Genomic DNA, 24,226 nt, shown 5'->3' on the forward strand with positions numbered 1-24,226 from the left:
ATCGTTGGCTTTTTTGTAGATTGGATTAAGGAAAACAATTGGCTGCTACTAACAAAATGCCTAAATGTACAATTTAAATGTATTCTTTGCTATGTTGAATTAGATTTATAACTCATAGATCAGGGTTAAATGGCATGAAAATGGTCAGGTACAAGGACTGGACTGAAAAATTAGTGAAATGAAATGAAAAACTTTGAAAGAGCATCAGAAAGCTGGAGAACTATTGATTAAGAGTCTGTACTTTACAAAAAAATGTGTATCACACTGTCGGTCACATACATTTGATCTTTTATATTTAATGTTTATATTCACATACGTGCATTGTCGTTTATCGTTAGTAATGTTGTGTCACTATGTATACAGCATCTTTTGACAGTGAATAGGCACTTAATCTTTGCGCTCTTCACTTATGACAGACATTGCTACGATGAAGGTGTACTGATCTCTCCCAGCCTCTTCAGCAGCCCATCGAGCGTCTCCAGGTTTTGTGCTTTTTCTTCTAGCAGCTCATATCGCAAACTGGAAATGTCCTGCTTGATTTCTTTCAGCTCTCCTGGATTTAAAAAAAAAATAGATGCAAAGCTATCAAAGAAAATGTTGATGCCAGCATGGGAGGACAAATGGTGCTCTTTATTATTTTACCTTCAGTGATTTCATCGCTCTCTCTGTCTGCTTGTGCTTTGATGATGTACCGCTTTATTAGCCGCTTCATGATCTTCTGTAACCAGTAAAGGAAAAGGGGTTCGAATTATGAACAAAATGTTCTGTGCAAAAATAACACATTAAAACAAGTAATAAAATTATGTTTTAAAACATAGTGAAATACACAAACACGTGCCTGATATCTGGTTCGGCTGGTAGAAGCACCATATCCTGAGTTTTTGCTTACTCCAAGCTGGAAAATTGAGCTCAAATTAGCTGAACAGAATTGTGACATTTCTGTGGTGTGGCAGTAATACCACTGGGAGGTGCTAAGGCTCTGCCACTAATGCTGAACTATCATGTTACCTTTCAAGCTGCGTAAGGATAAATATTGGATATATTAGGGAATTAATCGCCATACTGTGTGGTACCTGGTTGAGTTGTGTCTCATTTTTCTCCTTGCTGTGTCCTTCAACTAACTGCAGGAGCAAGGACTTGATGCCTGTGGCCAGTCCGAGCATAGATTTTGGGCTGGGGACTAGGTTGAAGGGCACAGGGAGTGTCCTTCCCTCCTCAAAGTAGGAGAACCAAAGTTTTGCACGAGCAAACTTCCACTCGACGTCAGCATCATCCTAAAAAAAATTAAAAATCATGAGGAAAACGGGGAAATGTATCAGGGAAGGGAAATATACATGTTTGACAGGACAGAAGGGGAAAAAGCCTGTGGTGCATTACAACCACCAGTTGGTATGAAGTGTGGACCAGCCACTCCCTTATTCACAAGGGGTCTCCACATATTGACATAGCAGATTCTAACAACAGTCCTTCCTCACACAACTCCAAATGGATTTATGTCTCCTCCCGAAGTTAAAACCAAGGATCTCTTGCTTGTTAAGCAAACATGTCAATTACTATGGAGCCACTTGCCCTCAAAGAAAAAAAAAGAAGGAAAACTCAAATCCTAACTCAGGTTAATACTACCTCTGACAAAGTAAAATATGTTCAACAGTTTCGTCTTCTCCACAATAATCACGTTTCCCTATATAGGCTCGCCTCTTTATAAACAATGTGTCAGCAAACATACCCGCATGGCCACACAGTGGGTAGGTATGGGTGAAGTGTGGACCTGAGTAAGCAGTGAGCAGGGCAAATTCACTATGGGTTACCCACAGAAAACACCTATGGGTTAGCCCAGGGGGTAAAACTAATGTGGGACCTTAATGGGCTAACCCATAGGTGTTTTAGTGAGGGTTTTCTATGGGTAAGCCCCACTATATGAAAATCCTCACAGGAATCCAAAAGGAAAAAATGACTATGGGCCCTACATTAGATGCATCCACTGTGGGGCACCCACAGAATTACTTCTTGGGAGGGCAAAGGGGTATAACTGCTATGGGCCCCTCGTGGGCTAGCCTACATGGGGCTCATGTAGGTTTTCTGTGGGCAACCCACAGCGGGCTTACAGAAAACTCTTATAGAAACTCCAAGGCCAACACTGCTGTCAGCCCTGTGTGGGCTCACCTAATTGGGGCTCAGATGGGATAAGTGGGGGTTTACCAAGTCCACACAGCAGGACACTTTACCCACAGGTGGGTTTATACAGGCATATTTGCTGGGTAAAGGAAAAGGCCCTGATTTAATTTAGTTGTATTCACTTTCTGTGACACAAATAAATGAAAGTAGTTTTCTTCCCTTTATATCTTAATTTAAATGACATTATTTCTCTTTATGAATGTGTGTGTGCTTGGGTGAATGAACCTTGTAGTGAATCTTTGTTAGAGTTAGTGCTATATAAGTACCAGTTCAACGTGCGCTACATGTGGGGCTGCTTTTTCAGCCCATGCTTCATATTTTCAAGCATGCATCTGGGGCACAGAATGATTTACCGTCTTAATGACCTACCTCAATCTCCTGGAAGGAACTATTAATCATGGCAATGAGCATGTTGAGCAGCACTATCACCATGGTAACATTGTAAACTCCGTACAGGACGTAACCAGTGTTCTCGATGAATTTGTGTCCGTTGTTGATCACTACGGATCTGACCTCAGACAGTCCAAATATAGCCCAGAACAATGTCTTGAAGCTCTCCTCCAGGCTGGACGGACGCACAGGCGAATAAAGGGACAGAGGGAGAACAGAGGGAAGTTATTTTTGAATTCAAACCAGCTGTACACCATCAACGTCAGAGATACTCTTTTAGTAAATCAACAGAAGGACAAAATGTTTTTTGGAGTTAAAATTACAGAATAATTCAGAGTAGTTTTGACATTATTGCACAAACATACAAGTTTAGCATGAATTTATTGGGCACAATGAATCTGATTTTGAGGCAACATGTCATATTTTTATAATACTCTATTATGACTGTGTAAAAGTTTAGCTGTAACTATTTGTGCTAATGGGTCCCAAGATAAATGCAAGATTCTTTTCATTACTGCCACATAATTTTGCTCTTTGTTTTGAAATCCAAGATACTTTAACTTTTTCTGGACTCAAAACTTCTTCAGCTGTGGGGAGAACAAATCCCCGCTGGGTGCACTGATGATAAGTTTTGTCCACACTATAACCACAACCAGTGATAAGGGTCCCAAGGGCTTAGTTTTAAATGGTGACAAGCCACAAAAATGTTGGGGCTTCTTTTAACTGTAATAACCACAGAATGAGTGGGTCTACCAAAGAAACAGCTCTCAGATCTTGGATAAGAATAGTTAGAAAGGAGCAGGATATAAAATATCTGTGAACTCTTGTGGTGATATCCTTGGTTTTGATTGGTAATCCATTGTTGATCAAGAATTGAATCAAGATTCATGATGAATTCGCAAGTTGAAGAAAAAAATAAATAGATAAAAAAAACAAATTCAGATGTTCACTGGTATTGACTTACGTTGTGAAGGCATCATTTTGTTTTGCACCCAGGTAGTAAGAGTACAGGTTGAACATGCCGATCATGAACGCCAGAAAGACCAAGATGAAAATGACCATGAACTTAAAAATGTCCTTTACTGTCCTTCCCAAAGAGATTTGCAGGGGACCGAAGCTTTCGTTGGCCGGGAGGATATAAGCAATCCGAGAGAAGCTCAGCACCACTGCGACCGCGTACAGGCCCTCTGATACCAACTGGGGATCTGACGCCACCCACTCAATACGAGCTACAAAAAAACACAAGCATAAGTCAGAAAATCACCTTTGATTAAAGCTTGCAATTATTATTTTAAGGCAGACTGAAGATTATTTTGATAAATGAGCACAAGCCGGGCACTAAAAATGCTATTTAACAAAGGATGTGTTAGCCACGCTGCTTAATTTCATCTTGTCTCTTCTCTTTAAAGAGAAGAGAAGTTAATTTGCTAATAAGCACAGGAAAATCTAGGGCGACAGTGATACTTTTTACCTTTTACATCTACAGACTGACAGCTACAACAGACACAACATTAAAGCCATGAACAAGTGAAGTGAATCTTTTCCTTATAAATCAATCTTCAGCTTTGAAACCTTGGGTTCTGGCATTTCTGCCGATGTTACTTTGATGCTTGCAACCTGCCTGAAAGTTGTTTCCAGCCAATCACATCACCTCATGGCAGTGTCCCCCAGCAGGAAGGAAACATGTGTCTTTTGTTCTGTTTCAATTCAATCTTATGTATATAGTGCCAAATTACAACAACAGTCACTTCAAGGTGCTTAATATTGTAAAGTAAAGGCTCTACTATAACACAGATTGTCCTGTAAAGACTTTCCCCTCACCCCCAATCGGTCATGGCGCATGGCTACCCCTCCCTGCAAGAGGTTTCTTCCTGTTAGAAAGGAGTCTTTACTTCCCACTGTCACCAAGTACTTGTTTATAGGGGGTTGTCTGGTTGTCGGGGGTTCTTTTTAAGTGATTTGCTGCTGTATAAATCAAGCACATCATGGTATTTGAATTAGTTCATGTGATGTGTGAAAATGTGAAACTGCTCACCCATAGTGAAGTAGCGTATCTCCTTAGGCAGTGTGACATTAATCAACGTTGTGTAGTTTGCGTACACAGAGGTCTGTGCTAAGTTAGCGTGTCTCAGCGCAGAGAAGCGGCAGCTAAAGGAAGCCAGGAAGATGGCGAGCATCCCAAAATCCAAGAAGTTCCACGGCTCAACCAGGTACTCCCCTGGTCCTTGACTCCAGATCTCCTTTACCTCTGCCCAAATCATACCTGCAGCAGGAGCACAAGAACACAAATGACATGATTCGGTAGATGTTTATTTGTTTTTTTAATTGTTTGCTTTTTTATCATCTATCATCATCTTATGCTCACCTATGACCCATGAGATGATAAGGATCTCCATCCAAGTGAAGGGTGTTGTAGTCATGCGGTAGAGCAGCAGAGGGTCAGAGCTGCCCGGGAGCTGATGGTGTGTCATGTTTGGCAGCAGGGTGGTGCCTGCAAAGCGGTCAGCAGCATTCAGGATGAGAAGACCCAGGAAAATTGTAAAGGATGAGGCATGAGCCACAAACTTCATGAAGGGGCTACGCATCACTTTTCCCACCTGAGAATGAGAGATGGAATAACGGAAGGGTGAGAAGAAAGCTTATACTGTGAATGATCTTTATGGATGTAAATATTACTTACTCTGGTGCATGGGGCAATCCAGTAAGCCACAGCCAGTCCAGGCAGTCCTATAGCCACCGCCAGCACCACCAGCAGTTTGATGGCAGTGGTTTGTTGTCTCAGGCCAGGCAGGTTCTCATACCAGATACTCAGCAGCTGCTGCTGGCAGTTAGGATGAGCCACAAACTGAAAGGCACAGATGAAAGAAGTAGGACAGAAGAGTTAAGGAGAAGGAAACGGGAAAATAAAGGCTACTGGAAGCTTAAGGTAGAATCCTTAAAGTGTGATTCTATTTTTATTTATTTGAAACAGAGAAAAGCAGAAATCCATTACACCTGAGAGCGGAAACTAGAGCAGATTTATTTTGGTTTTTATTGATCTGAACATTTAATTGATTTACGAAGAGTAATTTTCTGGCATTTTACAAACTGATTAATGATTTAAGCCACACAAATTGGCCTCTAAAACGATTACATTAGACAGCTGCAATTAGAAATGAAGACAGATGAGTTCAGACTCAGCTCAACGTGAATAAGTGCTACAAATATCTTTATATTAAAAACACTTGTCAACAGCATTTTGATGTTTCACACTATAAATTCTATTTTTCATTTCTATTTTTTTAATTGATCTTAAAATTAGGTATTGTTTCCCAGCATCCATAGCTGTTGTTGTTCTTGTTGTTTTTCTCACCTTTGGATATTTGTCTGATTTTAAAAGTTTGTTACCCTCATGCAGTAAAGTTACTGACAGTCCAACTTATATAGAATTTTTGAGACGGACACCATTACTGATATTTGGTGATTTAAAAATCTGATATATTAGCCGATATTTTTTTTCTTACAGGCACACTAGAAAAAAAAATTCCCCAAAATGTGTTATGTGTAGTTACTTTTTACTAAGATAGTATAACAAAGCAGTTTAAAAATAAACTTGTTTTATTGTCACATGACTCGTTTACACTCTGCCCAGCTCTGCTCAGATCAGCTGGTTGTTCTGAACACTTTTCCAACAGGGGAGCTGCAGAGCGCCTTCTAGTGGAAAAATTATGTAATAACCTTCGCAACACAGTTGAGCGATGTTTCTTCGTTCTCTTCTTTAGTTTTCATTTATCAACCTAAAAATGGAAATTATTTGCCAATACTGATATATCGGCAAAAAGCTGTTATCGGCCAACATATCAGTTTGGCTCTATGTCGTATGCTCAAGCAGGATCCACAACTGGAATGACAATAACAGTTTTTAGTGGGATATCAATCTAAATGGGTTATGCTGCTCCCATAGCACAGATAAATGTTTGCAATACTTCTAACTTGCTCAGAAAACCCATGTTTTATCCTGCCGCTGTGTCATTGTCTGTTTGACAACACACTGACCTTTTTGAGCTCGTATTTGATGGCTAATTTGAGCCGTGTGAGGGAGGGGCGACCTGGTACATCATAGCTATCATCCGAGTCAGTTTCTCCATTTAATATGGCCTCAACTTCCTCCGTGCTGCGACACAGGTCCAGAAGGCCTACCACGTAGTCCTTGCACTGGCTCGAAAGGCGGGAGTAGTCATTCTAGAAACATGACGGAGGAAACATGCATCAGGAGGGAAACATTTGAGATGATTTGGTAAGATGCTAGCAAGATGCAAGTAAATGTAAAAGGCAGTTTTTAAATGATGTTTTCATTTATTGAGAGCAAAAAGCTATCCATACTTGCCCCTAAACCTAATAACTGTTTGTGCTATTTCTAGTAGCAAAAACAGCAATCATGCATTTCTGAAAGCTAACAGTGAGTCTTTCACAACGCTGTGGAGGAATTTTTAGCCTACTCTTCCATGCAGTATTGTTGTCATTCAGCCACATTGGAGGATGTTTGAGCCTGAACAGTCTGTTTACGGTGATGTCAAAGCATCTCAGTCTAGTCAAAGTCAAAGTCTGAGACCAGACTTTGACTAGACCACTCCATGTCATTGCTGCTGAACCTGAGTGCTCTTGAGCTTCAGGGAATCCATTCTCCTTCAGGATTTCCTGTTAGAGAGCAGAATTCATGAATATATCAAGTCAACAGCAAGTCATCCAGGTCTTGAAGCAGCAAAGCAGCCTCCGACCATCACACTGCATCACCACCACCGTGTTTGGCTGTTGTCATGTTCTTGTTATGGAATGCTTTGTTTTATGCCACATGTAACAGGATACAAAGCTTCTAAAAAAGTTCAACTTCTGTCTCATCAGCCCACTGAATATTTCCCAAAAGTCTTGGCAATGTGAGACAAGCCTTTGTGTTCTTCCAAGTGTGACAAATATGGAAACGAATAAGAAATCGGGAAGGGGGCAAATACTTTTCACAGCATGAACATCAAGAAAAAAATGTGTAAGCTGTATTTGGACATCTCTGCTCAGGCATCCTGTTGTTTATTTATTATACAGTACCCACAGCATACTTTGGCACTCTGAGCCCAGCAATAATTACAGCTGTTGTTTATGTGTCAAACCAAAAATCTGAACAGTGACCACAGGATCTAGACCCTCGTCTGTTCTTCTCTTAAGGTTCATAAAATGTTCGTGGGTATGTTTTTTTTTGTGTACAGCAGTGATAACAGACAGTGCACATTAGTTCTGCCGGACTTGTGTTTGCATTTTTGTTCTTGTCGTTGTATTTATACCTTAAATTCTTTCTCAATATTAGCTAGCATGGCCAGTTCATTGCTGAGCTCCAGTGCTGCCAGCACTGGATCCTCATTAGACAAGGAGAGGTAAGCAGGACTGGCGAGTCCTCTGTAGGCATTGATCCTCGATCGGGAGTGGCTGAAGGAGTCAAACTGCTGCTGGTAGTTGCACGAGTCACAGCCACAGAAGTAGTCATGAGGCGGATCGATGCGAGCCCCTTTACTTAGCAGGGTGTAAACAATTTCATATTCCTGACAGTGCGCAGCCAGTATCACTGGAGTCACGTCATGAGAAAACCTGCAGGAATTTACACACAGAGGAAAAATGCAGACAGTACGCAGTATCAGCATTCGCCTTAGCTTCGTTTCTGCAAACGAGGTTTAAGTTTCAACATTTTTATGAATGTTATGAATTTGAACTTTTCTGCAAACTAACTGAAAAAAAGCAAAAAAATATTATCAGCAGCTGGAGCAGTCAGTGCATCCATCATAGTTACATTGCGTCACTAAGCATGAACATTTCCATTTATACCTCACTACCCCCCTAATGTTAGCTTCTTCTTGTCTCGTATGAGACTATGACAGTTGTGGAACATATTTAACTGCTTTCTTGTTCAGAGATAGATTAGATATAATATCTCCCATCAGCACATATGAAGCTACTGCCAGAACTAGCTTAGCTTAGCACAAAGACTGTAAACAGGAAAATGATTTGCTGCTAAATCCATCTGCCAAGACTTCTAAACTTAGTTTCTTTAATGCAAACAAACTTAGTTGCCAGTGGAAAAAAGCTGCATGTAGCTGCATGATGAAAGCAAAAACGAGCCTTGAAACCAAATATTAAGGAGAGATCTGCATGTTAGGAACTTGTTTTTATAAAACACAAGTTTTGCTATTTTATTTATTGACGCTTTAATTTGCAAACTTCACACAACAGCTTTATGAAGCAGCAATAGCAAAAGAAAGAGCCTGCTGCTGCTGAGAAGCCACACCTTGCTCATAACATGCTCATCCCCACCCCACTTCCTTCTTGGTCTCTCCCAGAACTTTTAAATAAATCGGACCCCCCCACCACCACTCTGAAGAAGACAAAGTGGAAAACAGGTGAGTGACCACTTGGCCTTGCAATAACATCAGCACCCATGTTCATAATTATCGCATAAATACACTACCCACACTTCTCTTAACCACACAATAACCGGTTACATTTGTGGCTAATACTGTCTCTTTATCTTACAGCATCTGCCCATCATAAACTGAGTAGCTGCTCAAGTGTCTGAAAGACAGAATCACACAAACCATTGAGGTGTTTAATAAATACTCAATACATACCTAAAAAAGTCTCATGTTTATGCATGTTCCAAATGTTTTCCTACTGTGCAAATGTGCCTAATAAAGTGTCCGCTATTACCTTAAACAAATATACAAATGTAAGTAATGAAACACCTCTTCCTCACACATACCTTGTCCCGTCCTCATCATAAGCATAGAAGTCATCCAACATGTCTGCCTGAACGGGGCTTGCTGTTAGACGACGGGCGTCTCTAAATGAAGGGTGGCCCAGCAAAGTCTCTGTGATGCGAACATAACCTTTACCTAAAACAAAAACGGAGCAAACGTGTTGGTGGTACAACTTCCATTTACACTGCTGTTGCTAAAATTGCTGAATCTTAAGAACCTAAACCTAAGAAACTCCAAAATAGCATTTGGTAGTTTGCTGGAGTTTGTGATCATTATTGCAGTTTTTGGGCTGGTTTAAAGTATTTTAACCATTACTGAAGTAGTTGTTAAATTTCCTAATCATTTGTTACCATAATGGCTCAAACAGAATAGCTCAACTTGAAAGAAAATGGCCCTTTGGACTCATATTTTGCTACCTTAAAACATAAACTGTGGAGAAATTAAATGTATATTTTCCTTCCAATGCCTGCAGTGCATAATAGATTTTGATAAGGACCGCCGTTATCCCACAGGCCATACTTGGAGAACCCCAGATGTAGGCTATCCTACTCAGGTTGGTCACAGTTTTTCAATACTACATCGCCTGTATTTCTGTTTTAAAATGATGACTTACTAAAGAAAAAAACATACATCCTCAGCCTTCCTGAACAACGGAACCAACTTTTAATATTGTCTTTTTTTAAAGCATCAATCTTTTAAATCTTGTAACTGCTAACAGAAGAGGCTAAAAGTCTAGTCTTTTGTACTTGTGCTAAATTAGCATGTTAGCAACTTAGCTAGACAGGATTTTGCAAAAGCCAAAGTTTAGTCGTCTTGGGCAGTAGTTCTCCAGGATTTCTCAGGGTCTTTCAAAGGTTTTTCTTTAGGCATTGGCTTCTTTTCCCCTCATTTTCAGTCCAGACCTGAGAGACGCATCTGAACCTTCAGCTGATCCATTTACTGTTCACTGGCCTCATTGGAAGGCTGGCTGTCAAGAAGACCTTCTTAAAGAAGGAAAACAGGAAAACTGAGGTTTGCCAAATTTCCCAATAAGTGGACTGAAAATCTGTAGCAACAGCTCATATTGAGCACTGAATCCAAATATGAACATTCTGGTTCAAATCATCATTATTATGTATGAAGGAGGTCAGCAGAGACGTGCAACAGTAGGTACAGCTGGTGGAGAGTCTTTAAAGGTTTCAGGCATCATAAACAGTGGTGTTGAAGATGTTGTTAAAACTGATGAAATTACGAACACAGAAAAGTAAACTAAGATTTTGATCCGTCATGCAATACCAGCTGAAAAGCGTCTGATTGTCAGTGGCTTCATTATTCAGCATGACAGTCATCCCAAACACACTGCCAATGATCAGTAAAAGCATACCTGTATAGAAAAACACACACTTGCATATTATCAGTGATGGATTGGCCTCCCCAGAGCTCGGACATCAGCATTATTTAAGCAGTGTGAGATCTTGACAGAGAACAGAAGGCAGCCAACATCCAAAGTAAAACTTTCCTCCAACAGACCAGAGAATGAAGCTACAAGAGCTGAAACTATGTTAAAGAATAAAGGTGGTGATACCAAACCTGATTTTAAAGTTTGTTAGATTTGCACTCTTTTTGCTTTATTCACTACATTCCCATTGTCCTAGCAAAATATAAAGAAATAAGTAAAATGTAAAAATGTAGTCATCAACAATCTTTCTGGTATTTGACCAGAAATGGTCCAAGTCTGGCCCGTTTGAGCAGAAAAATGCCAATGCAACTGTGGTAACATTTTTGCAGGCGGCTGAGTGGCTGCAGGATGTATGAGAAACTTGACTCAGAGGCTGTGGTACAAAGGGGTTAACAGAACTGAGGCAATTAATCATTATTATTAAGCAATGTCACTAGACCCATAAAGAGACACGGCTATGTAAGGACACAGATTAACGGATAAACTGTTACATAACTGTGGTTCCATCCAGTCAGGCAATGTGTTGTGTCTGACATCTTTGGAACTTTTGAGTGATATAGAGATTTCGCCATATTATGTGTTTTTGGCCATACACAAATAATCAGGTCTTACTGATGGCTAAAAGGAGAGCGTCGCCCACTCTGGCCAAGTCTGCCCTCCCCAGCAGCAGCTCTGTCACCTCCAGATGTTCGTTGGCCACTGCCAGCTGCAGTGCATTTTGGCCCATGTAGTCAACAGCGTTGACGTTCAAGTTGGGTACATGCAGCAGCATACGCCGCACCTCTGGTATGTTCCCGTATTCAGCTGCTTCCAGGAAACGCTGCTCAACCTCTGACAGGCTGACTGAGGGAGCTGAGAACATGTAGGCAGGTCCACGGAGAGCCTGGCGTCGTTTAGCAGCAGTGAGACGAGCCATAAGCTGTCGCTCAGAGTTACTGTGGCTGCCAGAAACAGAAAAAACACTCGATGTATGGTCCACACATGAATTTACACACAATGTAGTTCTCGAACAGAACGGTGCAGGTGTGCTATCCACACAAGTAATGCGAGAGAGACCCACACACCCGTGAGAGAGCACTGAATCACAGTTAGCCTCATTCATAGACTTGCCTACCATAATCTGCAATTAGTAGATGTAAGTTAACTTTGACCTGGAGAACAGATGAAATAGTATCAAGTTACAACATTTTCCTGGTTCTGTATTTCTTTCTTAATATTCTTTAAGATGTATTATCTAACATTCTGTTCTGCTACATCATATGAGGTTTGTTTATGCCATGATGGCTTACAAGGTTTGTACATAAAAACGAAGTACTCAGTGCATCAAAACGACCAAAAGGATTCCCAAGCAGGCATCAGTGTGTGACGAGAGGAGCATAAGAAGAGGTTGAGAAATCCTGTAGCACTGAGCACTGAGGCTAATGTAAATAACGAGGCTGGAAATGCCAAAAAATTATTTACATTATAAGTATTATATTACTCATAAGTTAAATTACGTTTACTAATGGATCATGGGTTCTGAAGTACACTCTCTAATGTACATCAGTCTCCCTCCCTCCATCCCAGAGCGCTGACCTAGAGTTAAACCCAATGAGCACCTGTGGCTGTTTTGCTGGTTGCAAGTTAAAGAATGCAAACTGAAGAACATTGTGCTTGCAATATTTAGTGAAAATTACCATCAGGCGTCCAAATACGTTTTATCTTCTCCTTCAAACTTTTTAAAATCTGTCAGTCTTATCCATGATTTTAACAAAAAGATGCAGAGGATGAGCATATATGCCTGCTACACCTCTGGCAGACTTACCCAAGGCATCGTCCGGAGCAACACGTTTCCTCTCCAAAATCATCGTACATGAGCAGGTTATCACGGCTCCTGGCTCTGGGGCTGTCGCTGTAACCTGCAGTCCGGCTGGCATGATGAACTGCAAGCGGTCTGTGGTTCATCCTGGAGGTGATCGACAGCAGAGGCTGTGCTCTCGTTTCATGTGAAAGACTAATCAAGTGCCTGTGGCACGTCTCTCTCTCTCCGTCTCTCTGTCGCCCTCCCCCTCTGGTTTTTTCTGTGTTCTTGAGAAAGAATGCATCCTTCTGGGTCCCACAACACTTTTCCTTACGTGACGCATTGAACTTTACAGATGTGGGAGGAAGCTCAGAGTTGCGACTGAACAGGCTCAGAGTTACTACTGATGGAGGGTCATATTTGTCTCAGCGGTTTCACCAAGTCCTTCATCTCTTTCTTTGATATTACTCAGTATTAGTTGTGGCAATAAAGGCGGATTTGTTAAAAAAAATAATAGGAGTAAAGAAATGAAATATTCTCATGATATAATGTCTTACCAATAGTTGTAATTTTTGACTTGTAAGATGCTATTTTAAACTGCATTGTTTAGAGTACGTGTTGAGATTTTTAGTGTGTGTGTACATGCGTGCAGAAGTGACTGATGGCTGATGAACAGCAGATGAGATTCCTCAGGGTTTAAATTCCCTGTAGACTTTGCTTCCTGTGTGCTCCCACTCTCAGCTGATCCTGGTCCAGTGTGGGAAAACTCTGTACCCAATCACATGTGTTCATGTGTTTACAACTGTCCAGCTTTTAGTAGCTCTTTGCAGCAATATTGTGATCATCTTCTGCTTTATTGTCCCATAATTCTTTTATTTGTTTTGTTGCTACCTATGTCAGCTGAGAGCACTTTTTGTCTGCTTTCAAGCTGAATTTCACATGAAAAACCCCCTTACAGTCTGTAAAAAGTCTCAGCGTGAAATCAGCCTGATAAAGCAGGATCTCCAATGCACAATTGTGGCAGAGAGAATTGCCTTTTAAGGATTGCTGAAGATTAGCCAGTTTGGATGTGTCGTGGCGTAGGGGCGTCACATTTCACTGGGAGAATAGTCGGGGCAATGGGGGTAAAGTCTGACAAATGTCACCATTGTGGGCTTTTGTTAAGATTTGCTCGTCTGAACAGAACAGACCTGAGATCTGGATGTAAACACTGTCAGCCTAAACATACACACTCTTACTGAGGGGCACTGAGTGGACAAGTACCTGGACAGTCCTTTGTGTGTCCTCCTCATGTGTGGGTGTGCGTATTGATTAACTGCAGTGATATGTAGGCATACCAGACCACACATAGAGCCAGCGCTCCTTCAGTGTTATCACCTGAATCACTGACGCTAAAACACACAAGCACAAACACGCACATATCACACACACAGACAAACTTTGGCACCAACAGGACACCGTACATGTAAGCCCCACCATGCTGCAGCTAACTGGAGTAGAGTTACCGAAGCCGTATACTTTAAAGACGTCACTTGAAATGATGAAGCCACCTGAGTTCAAGATATTTCTCTCATAGTTCATGTTTTGTTGGGCTGAACTCTGAAGAAGGAGGGGACGAAGAACAAGAAAAACACACACGCACACAAAGGCCCGGACCAAATTGTTTCCTGTGTGGAAGCAGCTGTTCTGCAGCCTGTGCATCTGTTCTTTGTCCAATAAACCAACCTGAACCTGCAGCTCCTTCCTTCACCCAATCCCACCATTTTCTCCCTCTTCTTTAATTCTTCTTTCTTATTTTTTATGTAACAGATAAAACCTAGACACATTCCAGACTCTCCCGATTTTGTTTTTTATTCTGTGTTTTCTTTCTCTTATGTGTGAATAATAAGAAATCAGTATCACGGCTGGTTTGTTGGACACCTGCGAGATTAGAATACACCACTTTCTGTGATTCTGGCGAAACTAAACAGTCTGAGGTCCTGCCAGCGTGCTCAAGAGGCTGCGGTTTTCATTACAGCTGCAAAGTGTCTAGTGCTCATCTGGAGAGACAATAATGCGTCTGATTCTTGGAGCGCTCAAAAGTTCTGATGCGCATGAAACTTTCCTGATTGAATCATCATTTGGTAAAAGATTTACTGAAACAGGAAGTCTTTAACACCACGACCTTGAGGCAGGTATGAGCTACTGTTGTTCATTACAGGATTACCAAACTTGATTGCTTTTAATCAATGACTATCATGTGATGCACCTGAAGGGGTGAAACCACGAGGTTTCTGCAGACTGATTCAACACGGTGGTTACACTGAGATGAATCAGGGGGCTGATTCAGTTTCACACTTCGGTGTGAATGTGACCTCGGGGAAGAAGAAGCCCCAGTTTTCAGCTGTAGCCTCGGTAACCTTTTCTCTCTAATCCAGTGATTTGATTGTGGAGCAGGGAGGGTACCCTGGGTGTCTGAAGCAACAGAGGCCCCCTGGCTTGCTAACGTATTTATTCAGGGAGGTCGCATTTAGTTTCTGTTTGATCAGACCTTTGCAGGGTTTTTCTTTTTTACTAATCAGGCTACTGACTTTTTAAGTCTCACTAATTGCACAGCAACTGGTTAGATTTATGTACAAGGATATTTCATTTTAATTACATCTTGGATTTCATGGTTGCGGATTATTTCTGCTGCAATAGTGACAGAAATAATCTGGTCAATACTAATAAACTGCATGTGATGTAGGTCTCAATCGGTACACTTTGCTGAGATTTACAGCACCACCTACTGGACTGGATCAGTTTAAGTTCTCCTCCCTTACCTTGGTGTGTATGTTAGCTGAACCAAGATCAGTTGAAACTGACAGGAATGCAGCAGAGTTTGCAATTAGTGTAAAAGAAGAAGAAGAACACAATAAGTAATTGGCTGATCTTATTTTATTTTATGTTGGTCACAGTGAAAATAGTAATCCAGAAGAACTATATTCTGTTTTAATGAAGCTTTCAGTCATGCATTGCAATGATCCATTTCTTCCCATCATCTCTCAATTATTGGTTGCAATCCTCCTGATCTTCATGGTGACAGATTTGATGGTGTAGGGGACTCCGTTGTGTCTCCAGGTGTCCCACACGATGTGCATCCTCTGCCCCTGGTTTCGCTCGGTGTCTTCGGGAGAGCCGTTGAGATTTGCCAGACCGCACTGATTGAACCACCACCCCGTGTGGTTGTGGTGAATGCTGCAGCTCTCCACCGTGCAATTGCCAATGAAGCAGAAAGGGTTGCAGCCATCATTGTCGACATCTGAGGCACTGAACGGTGCCGTGTCCTGGTTCTGTTCCTGGTTGTAGCCTCGAAACGCATCACCTGCACCAGAGCACGCAGAAATCCATGCAGACATGCAGGAGACACAAAATAACCAAGTGGACCGGTCGCCGGTGTTTTAATTTTCACTTTAGCAATTTTTAAAAAATAACATTTGTTTTGTGAAGTTTAACTTATTAAGCCATACCTGCGCTACCTGCATATCTGCCCAGGTGTATGCTGAAGAACTGCGTTTCACTGTCAAGGCGGAAGTCATCATACGATGCATAAGAGGTGACATCGTCATGGGAGACTAGAGCAATGTGAAGCTGGAATCGAGTATCCTTCTGGTTTACTATGTGAAACACCTTCCTCAGGCCCAACCAGTGTTCTCCTAAACACAAGACAAGAGATTCAGTGGTGAAGTGAAAGCTAGGAGATGGCTAGCTAACCTTAGTATAAATACTGGGAACAGAATCAAAATGCAGGCCTGCCATCCATACACCCATAGTCCTATATATACAGCAGCAGCCTATTAAAACCTATCCTCTTCATGCTTTGCTAACGTTTCCTCTATGCTAGTTGTTATGCTAGCACAACTTTATGTGCTGCTCAAGCAAAAACCATTGATAAAAAATGAAAGTTCTCCCTAGACTGCAGTTCCTCCAATGGCTCCTTTAGACTTGATCAACAAGAAAGTCGATTCCAAAAGTAAAATACTCTGTAACGCACACCTTTAGACTGTATTAAGCCTTAAAGTGATGGAGAATTATGGTTGTTGTGGCAAATGAATTCACTCACAATGGAAACCTACGAATCCCACAACCTCATGTCCAGCAGATAGTGAACATTATGTTGGTCAGTGGTTCCCAAAACATTCTTTAACTGATACTATAAAGTACGTTTTGAGCATCTAGCTTACCACCATCTAATGTTATTTTTACAGTTCAACCTCAAAGAGGATCTCTTTGATAATGTACAACCTGCAAGGTGTCCAAAGCCATCGACATAGCCATCCCAGGATCTTTTGAAGTCAGTTAAACCGTCACTCCTCCTCTGCATCACCGTCCATCCGCCTCCCATATAGTCCATCTCACAGAAAACCTGCAGGACAAACTTTGCTTTGAGTGTCGGCCACAGAGTGAATAAATCACTGAAGGAGTGAATGAATGAATTATATACATGTACCTCAAATGAAGAGTCAGTGTTCTCTGGGTGGACTATGTAAATGCCACTCGGGATCTTGGGGACGACTGACACGAGGTTGTCCTTGATGTCGCTGCAGTCTCGTCCTAATCAATGCAACAAACACTCTGTTTGGTCACCAGAAGAGCAATTTAATCAAATTTATGGTGAAGCTTTTTTGATTTATAGCCACTAATGACTTGAAGGAATGTGCACTTCATGTATTAATTAGTCACTGAGGTTAATATAAATGGCATCAATTTATTCTCTGCCTTCGCCGCACAATCATTATATATTTGTCAGAGCTGTTTTTCGCTCTGTTTTTCTCTGTCAGAACTGTTTAGTCACTCAAATGAGGCACAAACTATTGAGTTATGATAGGCTGTACAAGCTAGTGGTGCATTTCAGCGTCTAGTGGAAAATATGTACCTCCAAATTAGCTGATTTTGAAGATTTCTGATGTACTAAAGGTTTAAATACCTTCTGGTGTGGCTTCGTGGGTCAGAAAAAAAAACTTTTACGAACCTCAGATTTTGAAAAAAAATGCTGTTCTGTTGATTCTATTTAAACCTTTTTCTAAAACTGATATACTGGTAATTTCATTTTTAAATAATGGACAAAATTATGCACCAGGTTTAAAGATATCCTCAAAGGGAGGCCATAGTGTTTATATCCACATTATCTTTTATTTATATGCTGTTATAAACATAGATCACATTAAACTCAGCTCTTGGCTCTATATGATGTTTAAACAGGGGATGTCATTAATATGGTGATCTCTGGTTTGAACCTACTGTTTAAACCTTATGTTTGTAAGGGGTAGCCTATTAGAAGAAAAACAGGAAGGGGAGGAGCTTCAGTAGCTTCTTAAATAATGATTCACAACTTAAATCACCAAAGGTACAGTATTTTTCATAATTCACCATGTCACTGGGTGTTACTAGTTAGCGTTTATGTCTTTCAAGCTCTATAATCACAATCGTATGTGCTTGTGTGTGTGTTACCATGAGATTGTACAGGTTTCATGGAGTACATCTCAGTGTTGCTTCTCTGAACTTCCAAGCTGAGCGTTTGCACTTTGGTCATCAACTCTGTGACCTGGAAATATGACATCACTGTAAATACATTCAGCCAGTCTGACAATCACAAACACTTAACAGATGTTTTACAGACTCTTCGTCACCTGACTGCTTAGGATGTCCAGAGCTCTCTGTTGCGCCTCCATCACATCCCTCATCAGTTTTCTGTTGCTGCGTCCAAACGCAAGCAAAGACTGCTGCAGCTGACCTGAACACACACACACACACACACAAAAGCACACACACTGAACAACACATGAAGGTAATGGGGCTAACAATAGCACAATGAATCAGAAAAGGCTTTACCACAAATGGATTGTTTCTCATCTCGCAGGAGTTTGACAGTGATGTCACACGGGATGGTGCATGAGTCCTGACCTTTGACTTCACCAAGAGGTTTCTGATCTTTGACAGGAACATCAGCGAAATCTCGATTGTCTAATTCTGATTGGTTTATATTACCTCTGTTCTCTTTGTCCTGGAAATCAGGAGAAAAGGACAATGAGAGTCAATCTATAAGTCAGCACTTATGTGTAACTAGCCTGGAAAGTATGACTCCTGTGGCTCATTAGAGACTGAATAATGTCAGCGTTGTGTTTGTGTTCTGCCTTTTATATATCACATGGTTTCTTATTTCAACCGTACTACAGAAAATGTAGTTTGTAGTCTACTTCCTGACTCAAGGGATATTCTTCAGTCCCCTGAGTCAGGAAGTAGACACTCTGTTAGTGTTTTAACCTGATTAGCTGTTGTGTTTTAACTTCTCCACCACCAACTGAAGGAAAAAAAAGACTTTCATCATGGGATCAGCAGGGCTGTAGGTCAAATATCGCGCTTGGCTGAGAGTAAATCCAATAAACCGAAAAAAGATTTGTAACCGACAGTAAATTATGGCTTTGAGGTATATCACTTTTTCGTTCCACTACAGCACATTTTGGATGGAAATTGTGCACAGTCCTTTGAAACCAAGTAGGTTTCACGTGACTGAACCTACTTGGAGGTGAACCAGCGGAGAGATTGCTCAGCTCTAATAAGGAGTTAAACTCCACCTAAGAAAACATTTTGGAAACGTGCTGCTTACACATTGCATCAGCAAAATCAATTAAAAAATCTACTTACAATATGTGGATATATATGCATAACAGATACTTTTACCTGTATATTTTGTTAAAAAATACTTATTTTCTTTCATTTAAAACACAAACTCATAACATGATCATTTTAAAGACGATATAACTAATTAAAAAAAACAAGAATTCGTGGCTGACCTCTAAATCTCTGTGATTATATGGGCATTTCTTGAAGCACCTTTAAATCAGCTCCCTCACAAGTCATAATTTATAGCTTCCTGCTGTAACTTCTGATGGAGGAGTGATATTGATCAATAAGACAGATGACAAGTTAAAAACATTCATAGCATGCAGTGCGGTACATACTGCGTAGGAAAGAAGTGAAGGCAAAAGCAGCAGGAGGGCAGCTGCTGTCCACATCATCTCAGTCTTTTCTGACTGTGATTATTTCCACCAGGAGCTGAAGGAGCTGAATTAGGTCCGCCAGCAGACACGCCTTCATATGTGCTTATTTTTCCACAAATTCTTTCCTTTTCTAATCATCTTCTCTGCTCATCTACGAAGTATTTCTGCATCTTCCTTTCAGTTTTTAAACTACTTTTTTTTCTCCACTCTTCCTGTCCAACTGCTCTTTCTCCACCTCCATCAGTCACTCCTACTTTCTCTTGTTAAATTCCCATGACAGCATACCCTTTAAAAGAGGAGGTCACATTTGTTGATAAAACTCTGGCAAGTAGCTGAATCTGCTGATTCAGAGCCATTACCTTCCCCCTCAGTGTGTCTATTACCGAGCATTGTTGTTTTACAGGTTATATCCTGCCATCAGCATGAGAAACAGATGTGGAAAAGGGAAATTGGCAGCTTGTTTTAATGTAGGAACCGTCTCCCTCTGCTTGTGTCTCTGCGTGGGAGCTACAGCTGAAGGTAGGGAGGAGTGAAGGCAGGGTGTCTTTGCTGCTCGTATTTCCCCCCAGTTACGCCCTTTGAAAACAGTCTCCCCCTCCTTGACAGTCAGACCAATTACTTCAGTTAACTGGGCACTGAAGCAGTAAAGAAAGCGTTCCACTCAGACTCCAGCCTGTCACTTCCCTGGAAAACTGTCCTGCAACTGCCAAACTGAAGATTTGCTGCTGTTCTTAACCTGTGTGAGTTTACAGCCATGGTCAGTGACAGGAATGTGAAAAAGCCACATGCTGCAGCCTCTGGGCCTCCACATCTGTCCCACGTTACATGCTCTTGTAAAACAGTCTGTACAAGTAAATGAGAGCTGAGATAATGAGTATATTTAGACATGACTGCGTGATTAATCAAGCAATTAATCAAACATACGGTACATTAAAATCTGCTTGTGTTACCAGGGAGGACTGATACTCTCCTATTTCAGCACAGTAAATGTGACAGAGCTGGGAGAGAGTTAGCCTAACATAAAAGAGTGAGTACGGATCTGGCCTGGGTAAAGCCTGAATATTAGCCATCCATCCATTCTCTTCTGCACATCCTTATCAGGGTTGCAATTGGGCTGGAGCCCATTCCAGCTCCTGAATATTATAAGTTGGCCAATTCTATCATTTAAAAATTCTCTGGTAAGCTGTGGTAAGCCTTGGTGTTCCCCCGGACAAGCTGGAGGAAGTGGCCAGGGAGAGGGAGGGGCTAGGCTTCACTGCGCAGGCTGCTCCCACGACCAGGACCCAGATAAGCGGAACAAGATGGATGGATGGATGGTAAGCTGGGGTGTTTAAGCATGCTCTGTTATACTAAGAGGCCCAAAGAAAATATCACCACCAGCACCAACCTGAATGGTTGATACAAGGTCAGCTGGAACTAAGCTTTCGGGCTATTTTTCGCCAATTGTTTTTACTGCAAACACCTGAGAGTGGTGAAGGCTGCCTACTGTCAGAGAGTCCACTGGATACCCGCATCCATCCTCTTGGAGGCTATCCACCCCCAACGCGTACTGTCCACACTTTCATCCTCAGGCCGGAGGTATAGAAGTGTGAAATGGAGGATCTCCAGACTGAAGAACTCTTTCTTCCCCGCTGCCATTAGACTCTAAAACACTTGACAGGAGTTCATAACCTACTGTATTTCATACATGCTGATTTATAGTTGTGAGTTTTTTTATTGTCTTTAAATTATTATCTATTCCATCCATCCATTCGCTTCCGCTTGTCCTTTTCAGGGTTGCGGGGGGCGCTGGAGCCTATCCGAGCTGTCATAGGGCGAGAGGCAGGGTACACCCTGGACAGGTCGCCAGTCTGTCACAGGGCTAACACACAGAGACAGACAACCATTCGCACTCACATTCACATCTATGGGCAATTTGGATTAATCAATTAACCTATCCCCACAAACTGCATGTCTTTTGGATGGTGGGAGGAAGCAGAGTACCCGGAGGGAAACCACGCAAACACAGGGAGAACATGCAAACTCCACACAGAAAGACCCCGGCCTGAGTGCTAACCACCATGCCACCGTGCTGCCCATTATTATCTATTTTACATGTGAATTTATTTCTGTTTGGCATCTATTGTGGACAGCAAAGGAAGAATTTTATATTACAGGAAAATATGTTTCTTTACTGTGCTTATGACAATAAAACATACTAGGGATGTCACAGCAGAAATCAAGACTCATCAGAGCAGCCATTGTTTTCCATTCTTATACTGTCCAAATCTGGTGAGCAAATTGTAGCCTCAGTTTCTGTTTTTTGCTGACAGGAGTGGCTCTGGTGTGGTCTTCTCCTGCTGTCGCCCATCTGCTTGAAGATTCAAAGTGTTGTACATTCAGAGATGCTCTTCTGCATACATTGGTTGTTTCTGTTGCCTTCCCATCAGCTCGACACAGTCGGACCATCTTCCTTTGACTTCTGACGTCAACAAGACAATTTCACTCAGAGAACTGCCCGTACAGATGGCCGTGTGGAAAATTTTCAGCTGATCAGCAGTTTCTGAAGTACTCGGACCATCACCAACAACAACCATACCACATTTAAAGTCACTTAAGTCACAAACTCAGTTTGAACTTCTTCAAGTGGTCTTGACAGCGTCAAAATACCTAAATGCACTGAGTTGATCACGAGTACACCAACTTTCTTCGTTTGTGTTGAAAGATGAAGCATTAAAAGATACTACATTAATTTAGAAATTGTTTTATGACCCGAGACTGTTGTTTAAAAGGCTAATTACTGCCTGCATCACATGTAACAAAGCAAGGCTCTTCTAAAACTTATATGGCTCATAACAGCCAAAATGTAAACATGCACTCTGTGGCTTTACTGGTTTGTGTGGCCAGACTGACTGATTATCTGGCTTGTTGCCTTCGAAAGGCCAACCAGCTGTTAGCTGTAGCATAATGTTTATCCGACATGAGATGTATGAGAATAATAATTGTGTTTAACAAGCTCCAGAGGGAAATAGCTACTATGGCTGTGTCTGTAACAAAATCCACCTAAAACCAACTGTTTTACCTCCTTTGTTCCAGCGCATGACTTCCCATAAAACGCAGCTGTTTAACATTCTGGAGGTGAACCAGCGACAAAATGTGTTTCCCAGAATATTCCCTAAATAATCAAAAATAAACCAACAGCTGTCACCACATAAGTTTTATATTGCTTTCGTTTGACACATTTTGTTTTTATTCTGGTTTCAATCTTAACTATTTTTAACGTTTTTGAATACTCTCCAAAGCCAAGTCCTGTCTTTCCAAACGAGTTTGTGTCTCTGATAGCAATTCTTTATTTACCCGCTTTGTTTGTGGTGTGAATAGGCACCTGATAAGTCGCCTGTGCGTGACCGCTGTAGTCATGCCCACTGATTTGGCAGAGAAACGCTGCTGATTAAAAACCGCATGTGGAGATGATTTGATCTGAGACAGCAATCAAAAGACTGGAGAAACGATCCTCATCTCCTCGAATCTTCGCTCCTCCTTCTTTTGTACATTCCGTTTAGTAATGAGAGACGTGAAACCCAACGCGCTGCACGTTTCAGGTGTCAAGGTGAGACACTGCCATCTAATGCGTAGTGCTGTGTATTACATTGCATTTATGGTAAGGTCCACTGATCTGAGTGTTTTAAGCCTCCTGCTTTGAAACCTCAGACACATAAAATAATCGAAAACATCTGAATGTATGAATTTAAAAAAAAATCAGACACTGGACTGAAAACAATCCTGTAACTTTATTCTTGCTTAGAACAGTTCGTGAATTTGAATTTATGTGATGTGTGATGTCCTAAGCCTGACATTTAAAAACATTTAAAAACAGTCTGTGCAGTGCTGTGAAAAAGTAAGTACACCATCTTTAGCAGCAATACCTTGAGGCTTTCGGTGTGACAGTCTCTCACATTGCTTGGAGGGAATTTTCATCCATTCTTTGCTGCTGTTCATTGAGGTTTGCAGATATTTGTATATGCACAGCTGTCTTAAAGTCCTACCACAGCATTTTAATGAAAATGAGGTCTGGACTTTGCAGCAGCACTTTGATATTTTTGATTTGATTATTTTCTTTTTCAGCCATTTGCTGCTGTACTTGGGATTATTGTCCTGTTTTCTGACCTAATTTTAGCTGTCAAACAGATGGCTTCACGTGATTTATACAGCTCATGACTGACTCAATGAGGTGTCCAGGTGCTCTGGCATCACCCTTCCACCACCTTGCTTGACCTTTAATATGAAGTGTTTGTGCTAATGTGCAAATATCTCTATTTTAGGCTAATTTGTACAAAGGACGTCTTATTGTTTGTTCAGATCCAGCTTTGTAAAACGTAAGCTGTGCTACCATACTCTTTTAAACAGAAGGCGATTTTTCCTTGCAAACCCTCGAAAAAGTCATGCTTGTTCAGCCTTTTTCAGTCTTACCTTCATGAACTTTAACATTTAACCTATTAACTGAGGTCTATAGAGTGTGAGATGTAGCTCTAGGGTTTTTTACCCTTTCTCTGAGCATTTCACTGTCTGACTTTGGTGTGAATTTGCTGGGGCGTCCACTCCTGGGAAGCTAGCAGCGTAGTGTTAAAACATACCTGAATGGTCCAGACCAGCAAACTGTCAAAAACAT

General features: G+C 41.3%; 2 protein-coding genes across 3 annotated transcripts; both read right to left on the reverse strand.

Moving 5' to 3' along the window:
• Positions 1-294: 294 nt before the first annotated feature.
• trpc6a (transient receptor potential cation channel, subfamily C, member 6a) lies at positions 295-12,872 on the reverse strand. Of its 2 annotated transcripts, XM_006800021.3 has the most exons (14): positions 12,584-12,872; positions 11,392-11,720; positions 9,344-9,476; positions 7,878-8,178; positions 6,601-6,786; positions 5,246-5,410; positions 4,931-5,162; positions 4,601-4,828; positions 3,530-3,794; positions 2,545-2,740; positions 1,074-1,274; positions 839-895; positions 643-718; positions 295-553 (listed from the first exon to the last, which is right to left on the reverse strand). In XM_006800021.3, the coding sequence occupies exons 1-14, from the start codon at positions 12,721-12,723 to the stop codon at positions 423-425; spliced, it is 2,640 nt and encodes an 879-aa protein (XP_006800084.2). In that variant the 5' UTR covers positions 12,724-12,872; the 3' UTR covers positions 295-422. The 2 variants fall into 2 exon arrangements, with proteins under 2 accessions (XP_006800084.2, XP_087702961.1); XM_087846835.1 differs by lacking the exon at positions 12,584-12,872 and having other exon boundaries at positions 11,392-11,896.
• Positions 12,873-15,457: 2,585 nt separating this feature from the next.
• angptl5 (angiopoietin like 5) lies at positions 15,458-19,820 on the reverse strand. The gene is made up of 8 exons (XM_006800022.3): positions 19,540-19,820; positions 18,410-18,581; positions 18,208-18,311; positions 18,029-18,122; positions 17,028-17,131; positions 16,823-16,943; positions 16,048-16,233; positions 15,458-15,902 (listed from the first exon to the last, which is right to left on the reverse strand). Exons 1-8 carry the CDS (start codon positions 19,594-19,596, stop codon positions 15,583-15,585), a joined length of 1,158 nt encoding a protein of 385 aa, XP_006800085.1. The 5' UTR covers positions 19,597-19,820; the 3' UTR covers positions 15,458-15,582.
• Positions 19,821-24,226: the final 4,406 nt, after the last annotated feature.

This window comes from Neolamprologus brichardi, chromosome 10 (genome assembly GCF_056152115.1).
Source record: "Neolamprologus brichardi isolate AB-2024 chromosome 10, ASM5615211v1, whole genome shotgun sequence".
NCBI classification, from domain to species: Eukaryota; Metazoa; Chordata; class Actinopteri; order Cichliformes; family Cichlidae; genus Neolamprologus; species Neolamprologus brichardi.